The sequence below is a fragment of the Desmodus rotundus genome, chromosome 5 (genome assembly GCF_022682495.2).
Source record: "Desmodus rotundus isolate HL8 chromosome 5, HLdesRot8A.1, whole genome shotgun sequence".
Taxonomy (NCBI): domain Eukaryota; kingdom Metazoa; phylum Chordata; class Mammalia; order Chiroptera; family Phyllostomidae; genus Desmodus; species Desmodus rotundus.
In genome coordinates, this window is record NC_071391.1 from 13,305,085 (window position 1) to 13,330,645 (window position 25,561).

The window sequence follows — 25,561 nt, forward strand, 5'->3', positions numbered from 1 at the left end:
GAGAGCTCAGAGACCACTACTTAACTCTCTGGGATATGACTAATTCAGTGTCTCCTAGAATTTTCTCAAGAACTCTTCACATTAAATTAGATGAATGAAAAATTGTATTTGCATGCAAGAGTCTTTATCTAGATACATAGATTTGTAGTGAATCTTGGCCAATTTTGAAAGATTACATTTTACTCACAAGAAGAGTGTTATTTTTCTATTTTATCTCCTGTTACCTTCCTGTCCACTTGTATCATTGTCTGGGATCCCTCGTATTGAGAGAGGAGAAAGGAGTCAGTCATAGGGTGAGTGAAGCAGTACTGGCCGCCAGAAATCTTTTCTGGGCCTTTGAGTTGCCATTTGAAGAACACTGACTCTCAAGTTAAAGAAGTAAGCAGCTTACATAACAGGGTCTATATATTTACCTTGATGCTTTGGCTATTTCCTGCATCAATTTTTTCACCACTGGAGGAGGGATTAGGATTGGGATACTAAGAACTGATCATCTCCTTTGTTTCTGGAACATTACCTGTATTGCCACCAAAAAAACGAGGTCCGCCCAACCGTGGTGGGTTCTTCCTGGTTGGTTCTTAATTTACCTTAGAAACTCTGCTGGAAGAGGCCCCCTAGTCCTGCAGACCTCTGGGCGAAGGGCAGCGGCCCCTTTAAGCTATTAGCGTTTGCGGGAAGGGGGCCCAGGAGGGGCAGTCTCTCAGCACGCTCTGGGCCCCGCCCCTGGAGGAGGTGGTTCCCAGCGGGCCAGCGGCACCAGTGCTGCCGCTCGCCCGGTATTCCTGCTGATTCTGCTCGGACTTTAGGGCCTCTCCCTGCCTGGGGAGCGTAAGTTTCAAACTGCGGGCGGGGGGTCCAGCATCCCCTGCCCTGGCCGGAAGCCGTGGTGGACAGTTCGGGGGACTTTCCTGGCCTATCAGCGGCTAAGGCCAGCGAAAGAACATAAACAATGCCGGTTGCTGTGAGCTAAAGCCTGGGGCATCTGCTCTACTTCTGGGTGGTGGCAGCGGCCCTAGAGTGCTTGTTTGGATGTGCAGTGATTGAACAGTACCCACGACCTGGCTTTGCCTCCCCTGGTTCCTACTTAGAGTAAGGAGAGGATTGCTTTTACCCGAGTATAACCTTGTTGAGCTGGATGGTTGCAGCTGAATCCAGTGCCCTTGAGCCTTTGGTCCTTAGCCTGGGATTTGGAGACCTGAGTAGTTTCGGGATGAGTAAGCGTTAGGTTTTCACCTACTGTGGTACAGTTGAGCAGTAACTCTTAAAGTTGACCTAATTCACAGCCAGGTTTAGTTTTCAGCCTCCCCAGAGGCTTGTGTTGTTGTCAGGTCCACCTTTTAGAGACATTGACAGTGATCATCTGTTAAGGAGAGTCCAGTTAACTTTCTTTTCCTGCTGATGTGTGAAGAGACAGCTCTTTAAAGCTCTTCCCCTTCTCTGAAGGAATTTATGGGAGACCACCTTCCCAGGACTAGAACAGCAAGCATACCCAAGTTTGTTGAGATAACTTGCTAGACAAGCAGTTCATATTTCTGGCTCCATGCAGAATACTCCAGCAAGAGGATGATTCTTGTCCTTGTTAATGGGAATTACCTGGAGGCAGTAAGGTTTTTAAAAGGAAAGGGCTGGGGGAGGGGGGCTTAAGGGGGCTAAATGGTAATTGAAAAAATAATACAATAAAGAGTAAATAAAAAAATTAAAATTAAAAAAACAAAGTGAAGGAGGAAAAAAAAAAGGAAAGCCTTGTCATTTTGTTACCGGTTACCTAGAAATTTTGTCTGGCTTGGCCAAGTAATAAAACTATTAAATTTTGTATGCCAGTTACATAATTGTTATGCTTCCTTAATCCAGTTATTTGTTCCTAGGCGTGATTTGAGCATTTGTGTATTCTGTTTTATCCTTGTTTTATAATTATTTTCTTTTTTGCAGTGAGACTATCATCACATCTCCTGGGTCATTGAAAGATGTTTTTTGAGTGGGCAAAGATTTTCCTCAAACTTCCCTCAGACTCATTCTGTGCTTCTGCAGTAGCATTTCCTTAGCCAGAAGTGAGAGTCTAGGAATGGTAATCAGATCCAGATCTTTTGTATTGCGATAGTGAAGAGCTTTTGTAGGTCAAGGGCTTGGAAATTAGCCATAAAATAGTTCCACTGCCATAGCTTCTTCCCATTAGAAAGCTAAAACAATCTGTTTAATAGCTGTATAATTTTTCTTACAGACTGTCAAGGTACAGGAAAGGATACCCTTAGGTACTGAGAAAGACTACTAGACTGGGAGACTGGAAGCATAGGTTCTAGAGCCAGCTCTAATATTACTCACGACTTAGTCTCTTTGTGCCTTACTTCTAGTTGGTTGACAAATGAGAAAATTCATAGATTGCTTGAGTCTGTTATGATAGTATATAATGCATATTTAATAGGTTATTTGTTATTTAATTGAATACAAAACTGAAAAATCTGTTGAAATTTATTCTAGGTTCTGCCTTTATGTGTGACTTTAGAAACCTTTCTTAACTTCTGGTCTAAAAATAAACAATTACATCTAAACTTTTTCCAGCAGTAGTGTGGACTGTATGGGATTTTAGCTTTTTGAAAGACATTTTAGATACATCAATGTATCTAAATGTGTAAGATTATAATATTTCTATAGAACAGATGTATTTTAACTGCCCTCCTTACCTTTGCCTCTGTTTTAGGCTAGGATAAACCCTAAGAGATCTGAATAATATGAAGTTTCTGAATATTTGTAATATGGACTAGATTGAACCATAGCAAGCATTATATGTAGTACTTCAAATTAATTTTATTAATGCTTCTCTTTGGTGGCAATTTTATTCATTCTTAAAGCATCAAACCTTGCTATATAATGAAAACTTGATTTTCTGTGTCTGTGTTTATAAAATCCAGACCCCTCTGTTCAACCCTGGTGCCATATTTCTAACCACTTAAAGATCATATTTCTCAAGTCTAAAACCAAACTTATCATATTCCTTACCTCTCCTTCATGTCCCCCAAACAAATAACCTAGAATTTCTTTTTGACATATTTTTCTGTCATTGGTACCATTGTTCCCCCATCACCTAGACTGGGGCCTCCTACTGGACTTCTTCCTACTCACATCCTTAGTTGCTAAGGCTTATTGATTCTACTCCTTTAATGTAACTCCCTTCACTCTCTCCTGTTCACCTCCATTCCTACTGCCAAACACCTTTTCTGGCTTCTATTTATCTTTGCCCTGGAATATTTCAGTAATTTCCTATCAAGACTCTACTTTCTTTCTCTTCCAATTCATTCTACATATACTTTTCTAAAGTAGATAGGATCACATCATTGCCCTGCTTCAGTTCATCAGCATCCTCTGCTGTTTAGCTTAATATTCAGGATTCTGCATGACCTGACCCTGATCTTCCTTTCTGGTCTTACACTCCAGTAAATGGAGCCATTCAGTGTTCCCCAAACATGCTTAGATCTTTTCTACATCCAAGACTGCCTTTCTTATTTTCTCAGTCTAGAACATCTCCTCTTCCACTCCTGTTTTTTTGTTTGTTTTTGAAAAAGTCTAGCTATCATTCATCACTGAGTTCAGATGCCATCCTTTCTATGAGATTTTCACTGACCATCCCTCCTCACTGGTGGTTAATCCTATCTTTGAATTCTCATAACCTTCGTTTGTCCCTTGCTAATGTCACTTTCCATATACACTGTATTTTGTATTATGATTATTTACACATACTATTTGTACTCCTGTGAACTCCTTGAGCATATAATGGAAATTCAGTGAATGAATATTTTAGGTAAAATTGGAATGGAGTAATTCCTTACTATTAGGTCCTACTATGAGAAGGGACTCTGACATTCACAGCCAACCTGTGCATCTGTAAAGTGATTGGTAGCTTTAACAAATAAGTCTTATTTCCTAGGAACTTTTATTAGTAAACTTTGTTAGTTTGGGGTTTTTTATTGAATTCAATGTTTTTTGAGGTTGACTTTTTTAAAAAGAATTTATTTATTTATTTTTAGAGAGAGGAAGGCAGGGAGGAGGAGAGAGAAAGAAACATCAATGTGTGGTTGCCTCTCACATGTCCCCTACTGGGGACCTGGCCCACAACCCAGGCATGTGCCCTGAATGGGAATCGAACTGATGACCCTTTGGTTTGTGCTCAGTCCACTGAGCCCACATCATCCAGGGCTCACAGTCAATTTTAGAATATTCTTACTACCTCAAAAAGAAACCCCACACCCCCTCATCTTCTAATATCCCCAAACACCTCAGCCCTAGGCCACCACTGATCTACTTCCCGTCTCTATAGATTTGCCTATACTGGACATTTCATATAAATGGAATATATAATATATGGTCCTTTGTAACTGGTTTCTTTCAGGTAGCATGTTTTCAAGGTTCATCCATGTTGTACCATGTATCAGTACTTCATTTTTTTCATTGTGGCAAAATAAACGTAAAATATACCATCTTAATCATTTTTAAGTGTGAAGGTCAGTGGTATTAAATACATTGATAATGTTGTACGAGAGTCATTACCATTCATCACCACCATCTTTTCATCTTATAAAACTTTATACCCATTGAACAATAACCCACTATTCCCGTACTCCATCCATCTACTGGTAATGCCCATTCTTCTTTCTGTCTCTTATGATTTCGATGACTCTAAGTACTTCATATAAGTGGAATATTACAATATTTGTCTCCTTGTGACTGGTTTATTTCATTTATCATAATGACCTCAAGGTTCATCCAGGTTATAACATGTCAGAATTTCTTTTCTTTTGCGGGGGGGGGGGGGGGGGGGGGGCGTGGAATTAAAGGTGTTTTATTGACTATCTAATTTGAATCTGCTTACAATGAAAACTGTCTAATATGTAAAGTAATGAGTGAAAAGTTTTCTCCTAAGTCATTATTGAATACAAATTCACAGCTTAAAACTGCTATTAAGAAGAAAGCAGGAGAGCATCAACTGCTCTAACACAGGGTTAAAGAAAGGTAAAAGGACATTGCTTTGGTGACTCTAAATATACAAATAGAATATTTACCAGATCTTCCCTGTAGTGCAGCACTGCTTAATTTCCAAATATACAGTCATTCAAAACCTTAAGGAAACGTTAAAAATGTTCCAGGCTACTTTACTGAACATTAATGAATATTGTGTCCTTGAGATGTTAGAGCTAAAAATACTATTGTTTTTAAAGTTAAAGGCTATGGAAATAATAAAAGTATCTTTATTTTGTTTTGCTTAATTCTATAGATGGCTTTAAAGGGATCCATTATGTTAAAAGGAGACTGATCTCACAGAAATCAGTTCTGGAATGAAAGCTATCCTCTTGGAAAAATGTCAAAATTTATAATGTTTTCTAACCAATTCATATTAATCTAATCACCTATTTCTAACAGTTTAATCAAGGGGGTCCCTATTTAACACTCCTCTTACTCTACACTAGCAGTTGGAATGGAGCTCCTATGGTGTGCTATTGTGGAAACGTTCTCTAAGATCTGACCCTAAAGATGACATCCACATGTAGTTGAAATTACTGACCTCTAAAGAATAAGGAATAAAAGGCACTGAGAGGCACAGAACTGATATTTTGGTCGGGGAGAAGGATGAAGATTAAGTTGAAACCCTTAGTCTCTTCTACAGTCAAGTCCTAACTATACCATAATCAAGTCTCAACCAACTCTTGATTATCTCTTACCCTTTAGGAATTACATACTATGCTGTGATTAGATACTGAAGAAAATAAAAACATTTGAAAATAAGTGAGGAAATAGAAACATGGAATTTCTCACAAGGCCCTGGATCAAAATATTTACAAGAGATCTTTTGAAAGTAATCACTATTGGTGATCTTATTAATACACGCAGATCATCACTTTGTTTAAACTGTCATGTTAACTTACCAGTGAAATAGTAAACAAACCAACATTTTAAACAATTTTATAAATTACTTGTCTTGTTGTTGTTGTTACTGTCACTCTCAACAATATACAAAAATAATGCTACTGGACTATCCACCTATCCCATCTCCATCTCCTGCAAAGTCCTGGGCCCTGGAAAGAGACTGATCATCAGTCTTCACCGTATATGTCCCTTGCAAAGGGCAAGTGCATGTGGCTGCCAGTGACACTGGGCAATTAAGATAAGTCTGGCAGGCTCTGGATCCAGGACTTGAGTTCTTTGCACACCAGGGAAACTCTGGCTAACTGGTGCTTGTATTCTTCCAAATTATGTTCTTTCTCTGCTAGGGCTTCCTTTTTGACAATGAAGAAAATCTGCTAACATTCCAGTGAGTTGCTTCCTATCATCTATTTCAGCTGCAATCTGCCATTGTAATCTGCAGCAACATACAAGCATCCTCTATTCTTTATCTGCGATCTAGTAGGGATGTTCCTTGGACTTAAACAAGTGAAGAAGCTGTCCTCTGTTGAACTGCCACATCACCGGAAGCAGCATTTACTAGATTTTGTAATGTTCTCACGGGATCTAGAGTCTGTGGTGGTTCACTTGGAGATCCCAGAGAGGAACAGTTTTTATTTTCATCCACCTTTATCTGTTCGTAACTTCGCTTCCTAGCCTTCTTATCGCCATACAGAGCTTGCTTAAATTGTTCTAATACATCATTTCCATAAACAGACCTTTCCTCCCATATCGATAACACTCTTCCAAGGTGTTTCTTATGACTTTCATCAGTTTCCACCTTAACTGGTGCAAAATCCTTTGTAAACTCTGGCCCCTACCTTTTGCTGTTCTGAGTGATATTGGCTTGGTAGAGGAAAGGTAAGCTTCCTGTTTGGTGCGGCTTTAGGTAGCTCCCGCTCCCACACCATGATGATAGGGCCTGAGGTGGCTCCAGGTGGTAGTGGATGAGTCACAGGGACGAGATTGCTCAATTCTGACAGCTTATTTTCCAGCGCTGCCTCAGAGAAGACATCGTCCCTCAGACACCACATTCACACTGTCCCAGGCAGTGGGGCGCGGGGAGAAGAGTTTTTCCACACTCACTGTGACCTTGCCCCTTCACCCCACCTTTCACCACACTACATCCAAGCCCCCATGCAAAACCCAGAATTTCTTTACCTTTTTAGGCTTAGTAGTATTCCAGTGTATGTATATACCATTTTTTGCTTATCCATTCATCTGTCAATGAATACATGGGTTGCTTCTATGTTTCAGCTACTGTGAATAATGCTGCTATGAACATGAGTGTACAAATATCTCTTTGAGAACCTGTTTTCAATTCTGTGGGGCATAAACCTAGAAGTGGAATAGCTGGATCATGTGGTAATTCTATTTTTAATTTTCTGAGGAACCGCCATACTATTTTTCACAGCAGCTGCACCATTTTACATCCCCACCAACAGTGTACAAGGGTTTCTAATTTCTCCATGTCCTTATCAACACTTTTTTTTTCTTATAGTAGCATCTTAATGAGTGTGGGGTGGTATCTAATTGTAGCTTTGATTTGAATTTCCTTAATGATTAGTAATGTTGAACATCTTTTCATGTGCTTATCAGTCATTGGAGAAATGTCTATTCAAGTCCTTTGCCAGGGTTTGTTGTTGTTGAGTTTTAACAAGTTCTTTATGGCACTTCATTTCTTTTTATTACTGAATAATATTCTTGTATGGATTTACCACATTTTATTTATTCATCAGTGCACAGACAGTTGACTTGTTTCCATTCTTCAGCTATTATGAATGATAGTTTGGTTTTAATTTGCTGTGTATATTGAAAACAGTAGACACTGGCTGTGTAACTCAGAGCATTGTCTAAGTTAGAGCACATAGTAAGAAACCACCAATGAATGCATAAATAAATGGAACAACAAATTGATGTCTCTATCAAATCAAGAAAAAAGAAAACAGTACCTCATTTCTCTGAAGAAACCATTTAAGCTTTTAACTTGTGTGACAGTTCATGGAATTGTTAACTTTTATTCTACACACATTTCATTTTATACTAACTCTGAGGTTACTATTACTGTTTACTACTTTCTCAATATGTTCTGAATGTTGCCAAAGCCTTTACTTTCCTTCGTGATATTGGTTAAAATTTGCAGTAGAGGCAAAGCTTAGCTTTTAAATAGTGGCTACTTTAATGACCCACCCTACCCCAAGTGTTCTTGAATTATGTAGTCAGACATTTAGAACTAATAGGAATTAGGGAATCACAGTCCACTACCCTTTATTTTTTTTGCTAATCTCAAAGAAAGATTTTCCTTTTCAGCTGGTGGAGTCAGCTCTCAATGGAATGGGAGGGGGAGTTGAACTGCATGAGTAACCCCAAGTTACAGTTAAACCTGTAATCATTCCTCTCTTAACCAAGGACAGGTTAACAGTGTGTTAAGGCCCAATTGGATGGTTGGGCTTGATTATCAGGCAGCCGCCGATTAGGGATGATTTCCTTTTACCAATTAACTGCATTTTAAATTTCTCTAAATTACCTGAGCCGTTTTGGAGGCAAATAAACTTGTCTTTTATATATACTCTCATTTGCTCTTCATATTTTCATTGAGTTAGATAATCACTGAAATAAATCTTATTTATAAAGTATGAATAGTTTTCACTGTAGATCATTTAGAAACCAGATACAGATAAATTATAGGAATTTCACCAAACTAGGAATCAAGAAATCTTTTGCAGACTAGTCTCCCCCATATAAGTTACTGTTCTACACTTCTCTAGCATTCATCTCAAACTCAGCTTGTCCGAAATTCATCTATATCCCTCTCTTCCACCCCTTCTACATTCACTCACTAAGAACATTCTTTGACATTCCTTAATCCATCCATTTTTTCTCCATCAGCATTCCTACTACCACCCTTAGGTCCAAGCTACCATTATCTTTCATTTAGACTACAGCCTTCTGATTTCCCTCCATTGTTACTGCCTTCCAAGCCATTCTTCACATTGCTTTTACATTCATATTACAGAGTCTTCAAACAATGCAAGTTTGATAGTAATGCTTTTTTTTTTGTTGTTCTACTGACAGTCCTTCAAAGTCTCCTTTTACCTTTGGGATAAATTCCTTAACATTGCTTATAAGACCTTCTAGGGTCTGATCCTAACTACTTAGCAACTTGACTCTACACCACTTACTTTCCTAATGGCATTTTATACTTTACCCTCACCGAACTTGTTTCAGTTCCTCAGGCCACCACAGTAAAAGAAGCTAGAGTAGGTTCTGTGGCTGTTTCTAACTACACTCTTATCTGTATTTCTGTACTTATCTCTGAACGATAAGTTTGTGAACCCGCACACATCTTTGAACCACACTTTGAGTAGCTCTGAGTTGTAGTACACCATGTGGATGAATTTTACAAATGAAATTTTAAATGACAAAAGCAAGTTATAGAGGATTACAAATAATATGATAACAGTTTTCTAAAGCTCACAGCGCAGTTAATTTTGGTGTTTGCGAATATGTGACTGTGGCTACAACATAGAACTAAAACTTCAGGGAAATGCTTCTGTGGGGAGAAGGATGGAATAGAAAAGAAATGCGCAGGTACTATAATATTGGTAGTTTCTAATTTTTAGGTGAATGGTAGGTCAACTTTATTGTAATGCTTCATAACTCTCATTGCATATGTTTTCTTATGTAAAATTAAATTCTAAAATAAATTTTATAGTTAAAATAATTATGGGGGAAAATGAGTGGAGAAGTGCTTTTTTCCCTAGTGTATCAGTCCTGGAAGAAGACAAACACAGAGGCAGAGAAAGAGTCCTCAGTGTCACATGCTTGCACAAACACTGCATCCATTATTCAATGGCTGGGGAGGTTTGGGTATGAAGCAGGGCTTTCCTTTCAATAGAAAGATCACAAATACCAACTTTTAAAAACTCAGACTATAACATAGTAGAAGCCATTTCAGAAAGTGTAACACAATGGCATCTAAACTTTCTGAGGCACTCAGGCTGAGTAGCCTGTTTCTTCATGTTTCCAAAAGTAATGAACAGGAGAAAAAGTACTGTAGTGAACTCATAGAATACTGACAGTTGAATACTATTGTTGACATTCTACTGGTTGGAAAATGGTTTAAACGATTTCGTTGAATATTTCTCTTTGAAAAGCAGATGGGGAACGATTGCTTTTGCAGCTCATACTTGGGCCAAGAAAGTAATGTAAGAGGTTTTCAACCCAGCCTGCACATTAGATCACCTTGGAACTTAAAAAAATAATAATTTATTGAAGTGAAATTCATATAACATAAAACTTAACCATTTTAAAATGAACAATTCAAATGGCATTTTGTACATTCACAATATTATGCAACCACTACCTCCATCTAGTTCTAAAACATTTCCATCACTCTGTAGTAAAATTCCTTAGCCTTTAAGCAGTTTCTACCCAATTCCCCCTCTCCTCAGCCCCTGGCAACCACCAGTCTGCATTCTGTCGGTATGAATCAATCTATTATAATTCTAGATATTTTCATATAATGGAATGATATAGTATGGGACCTTTTGCATTTGGCTTCTTTCACTTGGCATCATGTTTGTGAAGTTCATCCAATTGTAGCACATATTAGAACTTCACTCCCTTTTACGGCCAAATAACAGCCCATTGTGTGTACATACCACAGCTTGTTTATTCCATCCATTGATGGACACCTGGGCTATTTTTTGGCTGTTGTGAATAGTGCTGCTATGAACATGCATGTATATGTACTTATTGGAGTACCTGTTTTCAGTTCTTTTGGATATATAGCTAAGATTAGAATTGCAGAGCCATATTATTCTATGTTTAACTTTTTAAGGAACCACTAAATTGTATTACATGGTGACTGGACTATTTTTCATTTACTTGGGGGACTTTAAAAATACAGAGATCTAATAATTAATTTTATTGTATTTGACAAACATCAGTGTACAGTTGTTTGAAAAATTACCAAAAAAGGACTGGTCCTTCACTATAGAGTTGGAGAAGCACTACATAGTTGATTCATTTTTGTTGCTGTATAATATTACACTGTGTGAATATACTACTATTTATTCATTCTTTTTGATATACTCATGAAGTGTTTCCAACTTTTCACTTTCACGAACAACTGTGCTATGAATATCCTTGAATAGGTCTTGTATCAATATCCAGGGTATATACCGAGGAATGGAGTTTCTAGAGAGTAGGGTGTGTGCATCTTCAACCTAAATAATGCCATACTGTTTTCCAAACTATTGTACTATTTCATCTACTCCATTGCTGTATTAGAGTTTCTGTTCTCTATTAAGGTTTGACTCCTACTCTAAAATGTACTGCTGTTATTTTACAGGGTCCTGGGGACTTTAGAGTGTTCTTAAAGAAAGTTCCACTTACTCTGATAAACTTTTACAATTCAGTCTTTGAGTATTTAACTTTTCCTGGAACATTTCCTACATTTTCATGGGAGGGAACAGGTTATAAAAGAAGAGGCATAGACTTTGACTCTTAGTGTGATCTCACTGCCTGCCAGGTTTGTTGTTTCAGGCAAGTTAATCTTTGTGAGCCTAGTGTATAAAGTGGAGAGAATATCTTTCATGTAGTTGTTAGTACAAAATGAATCAACATGCTTAATAAGTACTTTGCACAATGCCTGATTCAAGATAGGCATTGTCCAGGTATACATTCATTAAAGAGATATTTGTTGAAGATATATTTATGTCAGACCAGGACTGGGGATGGACAGGAGAAATAAGCAGAATCCCTCTGTTATTTATAATATTGAAAAATTGGAAACAATTTAAATTTCAACAGTAGGATTGATGATAAAAATGGAGTGCTATGCAGCCTTTAAACATCATCAGGTTCTCAAATATAGGAGAAGTAACCATATAAGAAAAAGATTTCCCTCTTTTTTTTTTTCATGTAATTTATTCACTGTCTATGCATTGAAAAAAACTTGGAAGGACTCAAGTGGACACACACTTTAGTGTTCATCAAGGTGGTGAAATTTTATTTAATACTTTCTTTCCTTATATATTTTCTGTACTTTCCAGATTTTCTGCAGTTAACATACTTACTTTTATAATCAGAAAGAAATGTTATCTAAGCAGTAGCACAAAGTTGTTAAAGGAATGTTGACTGTAAACCCCACTAACTAAAAAATTATTTAAATATAAAGTTTATAAAGGAATAGTTTGGGGGGGAAATTGGGATAACTGCAGTAGCACAATCAATAAAATATAATTAAAAAATAAAGGAATAGTTCATTCAGGGATTTATTTTTTTTTACTAGTTTATATAAACATATTGACTGAAGTCATATTTACCAGAATTAGAGAGCTGGGTAGCATTGAGATTTTTCCATATTGAATATTTTCTATAAGGAATTTTTGTTTGACAGCTGAAAGTATGATGTTCTTTGAAATTCTTCTCTTGCTTTTAAAAAAAAAATGATTTTAGAGAAAAAGAGAGGGAAACATTGATTTTTTTGTTGTTCCACTTACTTATACATTCATTGGTTACTCCATGTATGTGCCCTGCCTGGGGATCCAACCCACACAGCCTTGGCATGTTGGGATGATGCTCTAACCAACTGAGCCACCTGGCCAGGGTCATCTTCTCTTGCCCTTTTAAAAGGCCAAGTAGCTCAGCTCTTCAATTTTATTCTAGCTTTGTTATATAATCTAAGAAGTTCCCATTTGGAAAACTATATAAGCATCATTTTTTAAAAACAAATATCTGTCTAGAGTTTTTGATTGACTTATTTTTCCTTTCTTTTACTTTTAAAATGCTCTGTTAAGGGGTATATAAACAAAGAATGGGCTTTTTAAATCTTATTGGTGCATCATGATAAAATAAAGATCTCAGAAAAGTAATTTTGTCTTGAGACTGCTTGATCCTAGAGTTAATAGATATCAATTTTTATTTGATTAGGAGTTACTCTTAACCCTAAGGAGAAACTGGAAGCACAATGGGAGATGATAGTGAGTGGCTGAAGCTGCCAGTTGATCAGAAATGTGAGCACAAGGTGAGACTTTTCTGGAACTCAAATTTCGGTGTCATTGGCTTCTTTTGTCAGCAGTTATACTGTGTAGCATATAGTTGAAAGCTACCCAGTGATTACACAGTACAACTGAAAAGCAGCGTACTTTGGAGATTGGGTAGTTTCAGCAGGATGATTCATGTTTGAGTTGTCACATCTTTAATGCCATATTCTGAAGAAGTAATAACAAATACTTGAATACTTTGTATCTAACTGAGATACCTTTATAATGGCTTGTTATGAATTTTAGATGACCTTAGCAGAATATCATAAATATTAAACAAGAAAAAGTTTATTAGATAATCTTTTTTAAAAGCTATCTGAATTTCTTATACTCCTTTTTTGTTTCAACTCATTGGGTCCTTTGTTCAGATATCCTGGTATAGGGTAGTTATTTCTCTCTCCCTCCCCAATTAACAATAAATAATAATAGTATTATTGTTTTGTTTTTCAAAATACTACTTTTCTTTAGCTGTGGAAAGCAAGGTTAAATGGGTATGAAGAGGCCCTGAAGATCTTCCAGAAAATAAGAGATGAAAAGAGCCCAGAATGGTCCAAATTTCTAGGATTGATAAAAAAATTTGTGACTGATTCCAATGCAGTGGTTCAGTTGAAAGGATTAGAAGCTGCACTTGTTTATGTCGAAAATGCTCATGTAGCAGGAAAGTAAGTAATTTTTCAACTCTTCTGTTAAAAATCCCTGTCTGGTGCTACCTGGATTAATCTATATATATTCATGTATCACTGTTCTTAGTTATTAGCACTCTTAGAATATATTAATTTTCATTCATAGTTCCTTGGTACTTGTTTTTTATTTTTTCAGTCTTTATCTGTTCTCAGAAGTCTGAATGGTATGTGAGATCTCTAAAAGGAACAAATTAGCAGTCAGATCTTGAGTTTTTACCTTAAGATTTGATGAACAAGTGATGTTTTTCCCTTTTCATCCTTTCACATGGAAATTACCCTAGACTAAGAAGGAAAATCTTCAGTAGCTTTTAGAAGAAACTGAGAGGTTGTCAGCAAAGAAATTATCAGAATTTCACTGAAAATATTTGGGCTTTACAAAAATCTTTGTCTACTATCCCAGCTAGGTGATCTTAGAATCTATCTATCTATCTGCTGTGGTCACTAGGCATTTTTATATTTCGTCCTGTGACTCCTCTCCCATACCTCTGAAACCCGATCTTTCTAACTCTGGTCTTTATGTCATTGAAAGGAGCTTGCCCCACGCACACACGCACCAGTGGGGGACCTTGATTTGAGAGTTTTGTTAACATCACCAAGTCTCCCTTGCCATTAGTGAAATCATTGTTTTTTTAAATTTCATTTTTTTCTAATACCAGAAACATTTTGACAAATGTTGTATATGCCTCTCATTTCTGATAGCACAGGTTTTACTTAATTTCGAAGAGACTCAAAGCAGTAAAGTTATTGTAGTCTTGCCAAGAAGTTGGGAGCAGCCTTTTGCTGCTGAAGGTGCATACATATCCATTCCTTCTGTGAAGAAATTCTCTTGAGTGTTTAAAATTACTTTTTAAAAAAATATCACAAAATCAAGAAATTTATAATCCTATTTTTGTATAATGTCTGTGTGTATGTGTATATATGTATATATACACACACACACATGCATATAGAAAGGTCTGGAAGAATGGATATCAAAAAGTTGAAAGTAGTTTTCTCTGGGTAGTGGAATTTCAAGGGATTTTTGCTTTCTTGTTTGAATTTTCTACATTTACAATCAATCTGTGGTTCTGTGTTATTGTTTGGTGTGACATGTCTTAAACTTTTGCATACATTTTTTAATATTCTCAAACATAAATTAACAAATTAGACACTCATTTACATTATTTCTCTTTTTTTAAATTTTTTATTGTTATTCAATTACAGTTGAATGCCTTTTCTCCCCATCCCTCCACCCCACCCCAGCTGAACCCACCTCCCTCCCCCACCTTCACCCTCCCCCTTGATTTTGTCCATGTGTCCTTTATATTAGTTCCTGTAATCCCCTCTTCCTACTGTCCCCACCCCACTCCCCCCTGGCTATTGTTAGATTGTTCTTAACTTCAATGTCTCTCATTTACATTATTTCTAAGCATTTTAAAAAGTACATGTCCCCCACACCCACCCTTGACCTTTTTCTAGCTCTTTCTACTAAAGTGTGTTTTTGTGTGTGTGGCTCTTATTTATAATCTGTATTACAGAACCACAGGAGAAGTTGTATCAGGTGTTGTAAGTAAAGTTTTCAACCAACCCAAAGCCAGAGCCAAGGAGCTAGGCATCGAGATTTGTCTCATGTACATAGAGATTGAGAAAGGAGAGGCTGTGCAAGAAGAGCTCCTGAAAGGCCTGGACAATAAGAACCCCAAGATTATCGTGGCCTGCACAGAGACACTGAGGAAAGCCTTAAGGTAAGATTTATTTCATTTAGCTCTAGTTCTATTAACTATAGCATCTCGGTTGAGTTTGGGTTTCTGGTTTAAACAGAAATGAAAAATGCTAGACATGACTTGGCATGCCATACCAAGCAGGAGAGGGACCTGGAAAAGCCAAATTCACTCCTCAAGTGTGGACTTTGTATTCAGTCATTTTAACCTTCAACCTCCTCAAGTGTGTTGCATAGTTATTTTATCTAAGTTTCTTTCTAATGAAGATGAAACAGGATATTTCTGACTTATTCTCAGATTATGAATTAGCCTTTTGGTGGAAAAGCACTCCTCAGGGTATTTAAGTAGCTCTTTCTCTCTAGCTATCCTCAAGCATAAATTTAAATACTTTGAAGTTTGGCTAAAGACACAGTTTGATGGTCAAAGCAAACCTTAGTTTAGGTGCCTTTATATAAAGTAGAAGCAAGTGCTATATGCTTTTAAACAGAATTAGAGCAACAGCAAATAGAAAATAACTTGTACTCTTATGTAGTAAGTTATTTTCAACTCTACAATTTGGGGGGGTTTTTTTGAAGTTTTTCATGAATGGAATCTCTTTCAGGAATAAGTAGTTGTAATTTGCTATGAAAATCTGAATTAGACAGGCCACTAACTTGTTCTGATTTGGCAGTCCTTCTAATCTGACATCCTGTCTCCAAAACCATTCACATGAGGTACTTTAGAAAACGGTTCTCATGAAACCTTAAATGTGTGGCCTACGGGAGTGAAGACCATCTCAACTCAGCTCTCTTGTGATTTTGTATGTGACCTACTTCTTGGAGAAAGAAAATGCGTCCGTTGGTGCTTGTCTTACTTGAAAGTATCAGAAGTTTTTAATTTTGTTAAACTATCCTCAGCTTATGTCTTAAACTTTTACGTTGTCTTTCGGTTGGTTCATAATGTTCTTTTATAAAATTTCACTTTCACTTAGATTCTTGTGTGATAAATATTTCCTTGTGTCTAGCCTATTATAGAATAGTAGTCATGTGTTTTTATGAATAGTAAATAGTTTGCTTATTCTCTTATCTTTAAAATTTAGTGAATTGACTTGGTCATTAAAACTGTGCTTGTATCAGTAGATCTCTTCTGTCCTTAGTTTGGATCTCTAATAAAATATGTATTATACTGTAATCTGCCTTTTAATTAGAAGTTTCTAATCTAGAATGCTGTAAACTCCGGTGACTTCATTTTAAGCTGACTAGGAGAATAAGGGTAGAAAAAGAACACGTTAGGCATATTTTCTTACATCTTTCTTATAGATGTTATTTAGTCCCATCCCTCAGTGGTTCTTTATTTGTCCTAAAACATCTCAGAATCTGTAAGTGGAACTTGATAGTTCTTTCAGACCTTCAAGAACCTTCAGGTCAACTATTTAATCCTAGGTTCCCGAGCTTCCTTAAGCCGTCTATGTTAGTGATAATTTCAGGAGACCAAATATGTTCTATGGCTCCTGAAATGGGCTTCTAGAACCCTTTTGCTTTTTATATAGCAGTGTGTTTAGTGCCAAGATTAGCTTTTGTTTTGTTAAGGTATTTTCCATGTGAACCTGCTCCATATTTTTTTAAATCTTTCAGAAGTAGGCCAGAATAGTGGAACAAACAAACAAACAAAAATCAGATGAAATAGTAATAATGTAAGGGAAAACTAAGAATTCCAAATGGTCGATTCTTTAGGCACCACGATCTAAAAAGAATGGTTTATCATCACCATAAGGCAGTCTTGGAGATAATCTAGTTTAGTTTCATGTTAAGATACCTATATTTAAACTATTTACACAACCAGATGGCTTGTTAAATATCACTTTCTAGGGAGAGTATTTTCAGTCTCCTTCTTTGGCCTATTGGAATATGTCAGTAGCTATTACTGAAAAATTTTGTTGTGTTTATGCATGTGAGATAAATCTGTTCACATTAGATAATAGATAAATAACATATATGGCTCTTACTAGAGAATTTCAGTGTGTGTTCATAATTAAATTTGTTTTGTTCCAGAATGTTATTCAGAATTGTTAGCAGTGAATCAGAATGCTAAATTTGGCCATTGAACTTAAAAATATAATATGTGACAGTTATATGAGGTTGAATTTGTTATCTTTTCAAAAGAAATCAGAATGCTACTATTTTCCCTGTGGAAAGCTGAAACAAAAAGATACAAGTTGCCTGGAGTTATAGTGGGATAGCTTCGCAGTCAGGAACGAACCATACTGCACTGCCAGGATTGGAGATCTGTTGAGTGGTGTGAGCCACCTTAATTGTAAGAACTATCAAAAGGTTTATTAAAAGCAGATTTCACTCATCTATATATGTATAAATTGATTTGTTCTTATTTTTAACCTTTTTTATATATGTATATTTAAGATATTACACAAGTGTTGGCCCTTTATAGACTTGAATTATTTCTAGTCTGGTTACCTAGAAAGTTAATTTTAAAATGGTAACATTATTTTGGACCATAGACATTAAATACTATTCTTGGAAGACCAACATCTAAACACAGATGTGGATATGAGTTCCCTTTTCTCCTCCTGCCTTAAAACTCAACTTACACAATTCTATTTATCTATAGGTATGGAACTATGTTTGAGTGAATGAAAGCTAAAACTTTACCCAAGCAAGCATGTCGACAATTCTTTTTCCAATTTTTTAATTCTAGTGAATTTGGTTCCAAAATCATCTTGCTTAAGCCAATTATCAAAGTGTTGCCAAAACTTTTTGAGTCTCGAGACAAGGCCGTTCGAGATGAAGCCAAACTAATTGCCGTGGAGATTTACAGATGGATTCGGGATGCTCTGAGACCCCCGTTACAAAATATAAACTCCCTCCAGGTGAGGCACAGATTTCTTGGTTATCTTTGCATGAGGTTAATATGTGAAGATATTTCCTTCTTGTCACTGTTGTTGATATTCTGTCCTTACAAATAATTATTTTTAATTCTTAACTTTGAAATCAGTTGATTTTTCTGAGCATAGCCAACTGTCTCTGCTGTTACTTTGTCCTCTCAAGTTACATACCATACATTCAATGATTCCAGTATGTTAATTTTGAATCTATAGAATTTAAAAGATCCCCTTATAATGCTGTTGGTAGCAGGACTTAATATCTGTTTGGACAAAATGCATTTATCCTTCTTTTATTATAATTGGTTTTGGAGACTTTATCTGATACAAATATACTGAATTCATGAACTAATGAGAGTGTCTGGAAAAAATGGATTTTCTTTTTTTCTGTGTGCTTAGTCATAATCTTTAGTATAGTAAATATAAATTAGTTTGACTTATGTTAAAAATGTATAAAATTTAAATTTATCTTGTTTGCCCATTTGGAGCCACATAAATAGGAAATTAAGTTTTATATTATTAAATGTAAATGTTAAGTATATTCTCTAATGGTGGAGATATAGGTAATATTTTTTAAATATCTTATAATGTTTGTAGTTGAAAGAACTAGAAGAAGAATGGGTCAAACTGCCAACAGGTGCTCCTAAACCAACTCGGTTTCTGCGTTCCCAGCAAGAGCTAGAAGCGAAATTGGAACAGCAGCAGTCTGCTGGTGGAGATGCTGAGGGAGGTAAGCCAATTTTAAACACTGGTGTCTATAAAAATTCACAAGAATGCCCTGGCTGATGTGGCTCGGTGGATTGAGCGCAGGCCTGCGAGCCAAAGGGTCGCTGACTTGATTCCTAGTCAGAGCACATGCCTGGGTTGCGGGCCAGGTCCCCAGTTGGGGGCGTGTGAGAGGCAACCACACATTGATGTTTCTCTTCCTCTCTTTCTCCCTCCCTTCTCCTCTCTCTAAAAATAAATGAATGGAATCTTGAAAAAAAAGAAAAAAGAATCTTCAAAAAACTTATTTTAAAAAATTCACAAGAATGGGTGCTACCACAAGAACCTATGTTCACTAGTCACATTTTATAGGACTGCCATTTAATAAAATATAAATTACATATAGGACTAATAATGCTGATTCTTTCTGTATCAAGATTTCATCAGAGGTGTGAAAGGACTGGTAACTGAGAAGTAAAAGCATTCCATCCATTTTTGAGGTTTGTTTTGTTTTTCTTCTGGAAGGTGGTGACGATGGTGATGAGGTGCCACAGATAGATGCTTATGAGCTTTTGGAAGCAGTAGAAATTCTTTCCAAACTTCCCAAAGACTTTTATGACAAAATTGTAAGTAATGGTAAACTTCTCTCATTTATTTCATTTTAAGTAATTGCTTGAGTGTAATTAAGAGAATGTTCTGCTGAGCCATTTCCTAGTGTACCCTTTCACCCCATATCTTCCCTATTAGAGTGAATTAATTGCTGTTTCTTGGTTCCCCTACTACTTTGTGTATGTATTTATTATTGCACTTTTTTTACGTCTTGCCGAAAACTAGAATATTTTTCTTGACATCATCCTTTTCCTCACTGTGTCTCTAGTTTCACCTTTAAATAGCTCTCAAATTCATCCTCTTTTCATCATCCCACTGCCAAGTAGTTACTCTAGGATTTCTTGACCTTGACATCATTGTTGACATTTTTTTCCCAGATAATTCTTTGTTTTGGAGAAGTATCCTGTGCATTATAGAACATTTAGTGGTATCTCTGGCCTTTCCCCATCAGATATCAGTAATACCAATCTCCCAAGTCATGATAATCAAAAATGTCTCCAAACTTTGCTAAATCTATTCCAAGAGATAAAATTATCCCCAATTGAGAAACAGTCTTATCCCAGTCACCATTATGTCTTGCCTTATGAGCTTCAGTACTGCAGAATTCTTCTTACAAGGCTCCCTGTCTTTGCGCTTGCCTCTTTCTCCTTCCCATCGTATTTCACAATGCAATGAGAGGTGTCATTTTCCAAAATGCAGATCTTCTCATATCATTGCTTCATTAAAACTATCCAATGGCTTCCATGAGTTTTAAGATGATATCTGAGATCATCCTGTGGCCCTTGAGGCCATCTCTGGTATCTTTGAGGGCCCTGCTCACCTTCCAGCCACATCCCTAATGGTTTGCACTCTCTACATTCCAGTCACACTGAGCTTCTCCCAGCATCGTATGTGCCACGCCTTTGTTTTGTTCCTAAATTCTGGGACTTAACATGACTGTTCTTTCTGCCTATAATGTTCTTCTCTCCCAATTCAGCTCATAATACCTCTTTATCTTCTAGATCTCACCTTAGGCATCATTTTTGTAGGGCAAAGCCTACTTGTCAGCCTAAACTAGGTTAAGACCTCTTGCTGTGTTACCAAAGCAGCGTGTATTTCTCCTTTATAGTGGTCATGACCTTGTAGTTGTTTATTAATGATTTTCCTAGCTTTGCTGTCATCTCCTTGATATCCTATAACTTCTGGTGAACAAATAAATATTTGATAAATTGAATAGTAATGTCCTCTAGGGTGACTAGTTTATCAACTTCTTTGTATCCCCAATTCTTTCAGATAGTGCATATTCAAATTAATGAGTGATTGCTTGATCTCTAGTGGAGCATATTCTACTTTATGGGCATAAAACAAGGTTTCACATTTTACTCTCATTCTGAAAAATTAATCTTTAGGATTAGAACAGTTTTGTTTGTCGGTTATGTGATTTGTTCTTTTTCTGGTCTTGTTCCATTCTGCTATAGTTGGCCCGCTGTCAGATACACTAGAATTGCTTTCTATAAATGTTTGCTGTTTAATACGTGCTTACCAACATTTGCCTAGAAAATTGAAGGACAAGACTATGACATCTTATTCTGTTTACTTACTATAGAATTTAGTGTTATGAAATGGTATGACTTTATATATACTAAAGCAGTTTTATTTATATGAATAAAACATTCTGATTGGCTCTATAATTTTGCAGGTTTTTTTAACTAGCTTTAGAAAAATTTTCTGAAAACAAAAAATATCTTTGAATTAATAGCATGAAAGAAATAGACTCTTATTTTGCTCTCTTATTTTCTGTTCTACAAATGACTCATACTGTGTCCTGCAGGAGGCAAAAAAATGGCAAGAGAGAAAAGAAGCCCTGGAGGCTGTAGAAGTACTAGTGAAAAACCCCAAATTGGAAGCAGGCGATTACGCGGATTTGGTAAAAGCACTGAAGAAGGTAAATGTGCGGAGTTTCCATGCTGGTATCCCAGCAACAGTTAAAGGCCATTGAATTTCTCTTTATTGGTCATCCTTTTTATCACAGCAACATTGCCATTTAAGGTACACTATTGATGGCTTTTACATCATAGGCCTTCATTTTTGAAGGACTGTTTAAAATGATTGTCCTAGATTATTTTGGAGGGAATAGTTTTCAATCTGACTTTAAGGGTGCATGTACAAACCCCCCAAAAAAGATGATCTTGCTGATCTAGACCCAACTACTCCAGTTTTATAATTCTGTCAGATGAACTATTTAAGTTGGCTCCATTTAATGGTACAGCTATTAAATACAGACTTTTTTTGTTAGATAGCAAAGGATGCCACACTATATTGTATCAGCATGTAAAGCAAGGATGTGGGACATGTGGTTAATTATAAAGCAGGCAAGTACTAAATAAGAAAAATATTTTTAGAAAATATTCCTTCAGTATTGCTTAGGTCTAATCAAGTTGCTGCTGGGGGATATTTTTGAATATAGTGGCATTTCATAAAATCTGAAAGTATAGATCAGACACTGTGGGTGTAGTTATAGAGCTTAAGAACAAACTGAAGACCTTGTCTTGAGTACAGCAAGGTTGAAAACTTTGTTGTTTTCTCAGCCTGAAATTACAGAGGATTAAAATGGTGGGGGGAGGAGGTTAATCTTTAATTATAGACACATGTAAGTACAGTAATTTTCTTTATTCCTGGTGGTTATGTTCTATAAAATTACCACAAACCCTGAATTAGAGAATACTGAACCATTATTCCTGAGAGAAATACAGGGTTAGGATCCTGAGACCCTCTGATCAGAACATTTTCATCAGCCGATACATAAAACAATATGTAACCATGTTTTATTCTTTTTGAAGATATCTTATATAATATAAATTATTGATTCATTAACATTGAGCTCACAGCCAACCACCCTATAGCTCGTGCCTAAACAAAGCTTATCTAACACAGAATTTCTGTGTGAGACACATCACAGCCTTCTTATGTTTAGGAATGCTGGACAGAACTTCAGCACTACACTTAGGGGCCATTTTAAACAGTGAAAGGACATAAAAAAGCACCAAAATGAAAAAAAAAAAAAACAAAACCCAGAACACAACAGCAAACCATGGCACTAAATAGACTGTGAAAAGGATACGTGTTTAGTGTACGGGAGCTGAGAGAAGAATGCGGTGTTGCTTTGTTCGGTCTCAGCCGGCAATGTGCGCATCAGGCCACTCAGACTTTTAGAGCTCTGTGCCTGTCTGCGAATGACCAGGAAAAGCTGTGGGTAAGAGAAGAGCTTTGCTGTCAGAACAGACCTAGGTTTGAACCATGGCATTACTATTCGCTAGCTCTGTGACCTTGAGCAAGTTCATCTGTATTTAATTTTTGAAATCTACAAAATTGAGCTAATAATAGTATCTACTTTATAGGGTTTGGGTGAATATTAAATGAAATAAGGATTATAAAACACCTATAAAATTGTCATCTAATTCATTTTTAATAAATGTTAGCCTCTTTTCTTCGTCCTTACTCCTCAGCACTTAGGGCGTACATGCAGGTACCAATTAGAACTTCCTTGCATGCTGTATGTACATTACAGATTGTTTAATTTGGAGAATTGGGAATGAAGCATTCTGCTTGGGGAATGCCAGATCTTAGGGACTGTATAAAATCCAAAGAAAAATGGAAGCATTTCCTCTACGTAGGAAAACAGTAAAAAAACAAGAGTTTGGGGCACTTAAAAGTAAAGCAGCTTTTTAACACCAGCTGACTTGGGCAATATACCATAATAAAATCTTAGCAGGAAGGAAGCCAGGCATAGTCACTTTCTTGCGAAAGTGACACAGGAACAGCTACTACCTGTGAGTTTTGGTAAGTGATGGGCTCTGTGGGGTGTAGTACAGGAGGGGGGTAGTACAAACAGTGGGGGAGGAAACTCTGCCAAGAGGCTTTAAATGCAAGCTTCATGATCATTTGGTAATTAAAATGGCAGCTGCGAAGCCAGAAGCTCCCTCAGAGGAAAGGTTGCAATGGTGCTTGCAGTTTAGAGTCTGCCTGGACTTCTTGATGGTGCCTACAGCAGTTTCTGCTAGTGCTCCTGGGGTATAAAGTACAAAAGTTAGTGCAGCTGCCCTGTGGGGTCTTCCAGAGAAACATCATCTTAGCTTTCCCCGCCCCAGAGCAAAGTCAGCAGGCCTCCAGCTTCTCGGCCATTGTCAGAGTCACCTCCTCCTCTGACAGCCCAGACTACCACTGATGGAAAGTTGTGGTTTTATATATATTTTTATTGGTAAAACTTCAAGATAGGAGACTAAACATACTAAAAGGAAGCTCCCAAATTTGATATTGTTAAAGAAGAATCTCTTCTTTTGTAGGGATTGTAATTGGCTATCTATTAACATAATAGCTTTTAGAATTCTTTTAAGAGGGAGTTTTCAGTTTCCTCCTACAGGGCTGTTAACTGTTTTGTTTTTCTTTTTTCCCTTTTTATAGGTAGTTGGAAAGGACACCAATGTCATGTTGGTGGCTTTGGCAGCAAAATGTCTTACTGGCCTGGCTGTTGGGCTAAGGAAGAAATTTGGACAATATGCAGGACATGTAAGTAATACTTCTTAAGGACAAATCAACAATATTATCAAGAATGTCAGGCTAGTTTGCTCTAAACTTTAAAACAGCTCTTTGGCATAGATCTTTATGTAATGAGTAAAGTACATTTCTCACTAAGTTTTATTAACATTGAGCATAACTCCTCACAACATTTCAACGAAGATGTCATTTATAACTAAATTCATTAGCTATGTGTAGAAAATCAGGCACTTGGCCTAAAGTACTTAGTTGAGTTGATTTGCTTATTACTTATTGATTAATATCTTGCTTTGTTCTTACAACATTATATGCAGTATAACAGGATGAACTTAAAACTTAGGATATCCAGAACAGAACAAAAATGAGTAGAAATGGCAATATAAAACAAGAAATGAAATTAACATATAAAATGCATTGTATAGTGTTTTCCTATCTGAAAAATAATTTAGTCATATACTTGAGACATTTTATATAGGTTACACTGTTCGTGATATATCAGTTTAATTCTAAGAAAATCTCAGTGGAGACATTCGTTGAATATACTGTTTTCTTTGTATACATTTGGAAGCAATCAAGTTTGGTAATAGTTTTAATAAATTGAGATGTTTAACTGGCATCTGTCAGTTAGCCTCTAAATCTGAATTACTTAGAATGATTCAGCATCTGAAAATTATACTGAACTCTAAAGTTTAACTTGCTCACCACTTGATCATTTGATTCCCCAATGAACATGAGTCTCCTAGTGGTCCATAACCATGTGTTGGTTTATATTGTGAAGCTAATATCTAGCCTCACTTAGTTATGGTATTTGGAGCTTGCTAACTCATAACATTAAAAATAATTTCAGAGAACTTAACTGGAAAAAAGAAGATTGTACCAAATGAAAATAAATCATGACTAGCTTGTTACCAGGAAATAAAAATAAAGGTCCAGAAAAAACCTTAGCCCTTACTGGTGTAGCTCAGTGGGATGGGCATCTTGCTGCAGACTAAAAGGTCGCCAGTTTGATTCCCAGTCAGGGCACATGCCTGGACTGTGGGCCAGGTTCCTGATTGGGGATGTGTAAAAGGCAACCAATAAATGTTTCTCTCACACATTGCTATTTCTCTCCCTCTCTTTCTCTTTCCTTTCCCCTCTCTCTAAAAATAAATAAATAAAAAGCTTTAAAAAAATCCTTAGACATATAAATCATAAATTGAAGTAAAATTATAATTAATACACTTTTAAAATCTTCTCTCTTTTTTTTTTTTTTTGAAGATTTTATTTCTTTATTTTTAGAGAGAGGGTAAGGAAGGGAGAAAGAGAGGGAGAGAGAGAAAATTGATGTCCAAGAGATACATCGATCAGTTGCCTGACTGGGGACCTGGCCCACAACCAAGGCATGTGCCCTGACTGGGAATTGAAGTGGTGACCTTTCAGTGTGCAGGCTGGTACTCAGTCCACCGAGCCACACCAGCCAGGGCTAATTAATATTTT

At 36.6% G+C, this 25,561-nt stretch overlaps 1 protein-coding gene and 1 pseudogene across 6 annotated transcripts in view; one reads left to right on the plus strand and one right to left on the minus strand.

Moving 5' to 3' along the window:
- The window catches only part of CKAP5 (cytoskeleton associated protein 5), an 83,814-nt gene that overhangs the window by 15,715 nt on the left and 42,538 nt on the right, over positions 1-25,561 (plus strand). For 4 of the 6 annotated variants that reach the window (XM_024558804.3, XM_045194026.2, XM_024558802.3 and 1 more), the window contains exons 2-9: positions 12,868-12,961; positions 13,449-13,642; positions 15,181-15,387; positions 18,055-18,226; positions 18,836-18,968; positions 19,469-19,569; positions 21,363-21,476; positions 23,993-24,097. In XM_024558804.3, the coding sequence (XP_024414572.1) occupies positions 12,905-12,961; positions 13,449-13,642; positions 15,181-15,387; positions 18,055-18,226; positions 18,836-18,968; positions 19,469-19,569; positions 21,363-21,476; positions 23,993-24,097 (1,083 nt within the window). In that variant the 5' untranslated portion in view covers positions 12,868-12,904. Of the gene's footprint in view, positions 1-751; positions 829-7,205; positions 7,294-12,867; positions 12,962-13,448; positions 13,643-15,180; positions 15,388-18,054; positions 18,227-18,835; positions 18,969-19,468; positions 19,570-21,362; positions 21,477-23,992; positions 24,098-25,561 lie in introns of those variants that run through there. The other 2 variants (XM_024558803.3, XM_045194025.3) reach the window with 2 other exon arrangements.
- LOC112303176 (regulation of nuclear pre-mRNA domain-containing protein 1A pseudogene) lies at positions 6,043-6,962 on the minus strand (annotated as a pseudogene).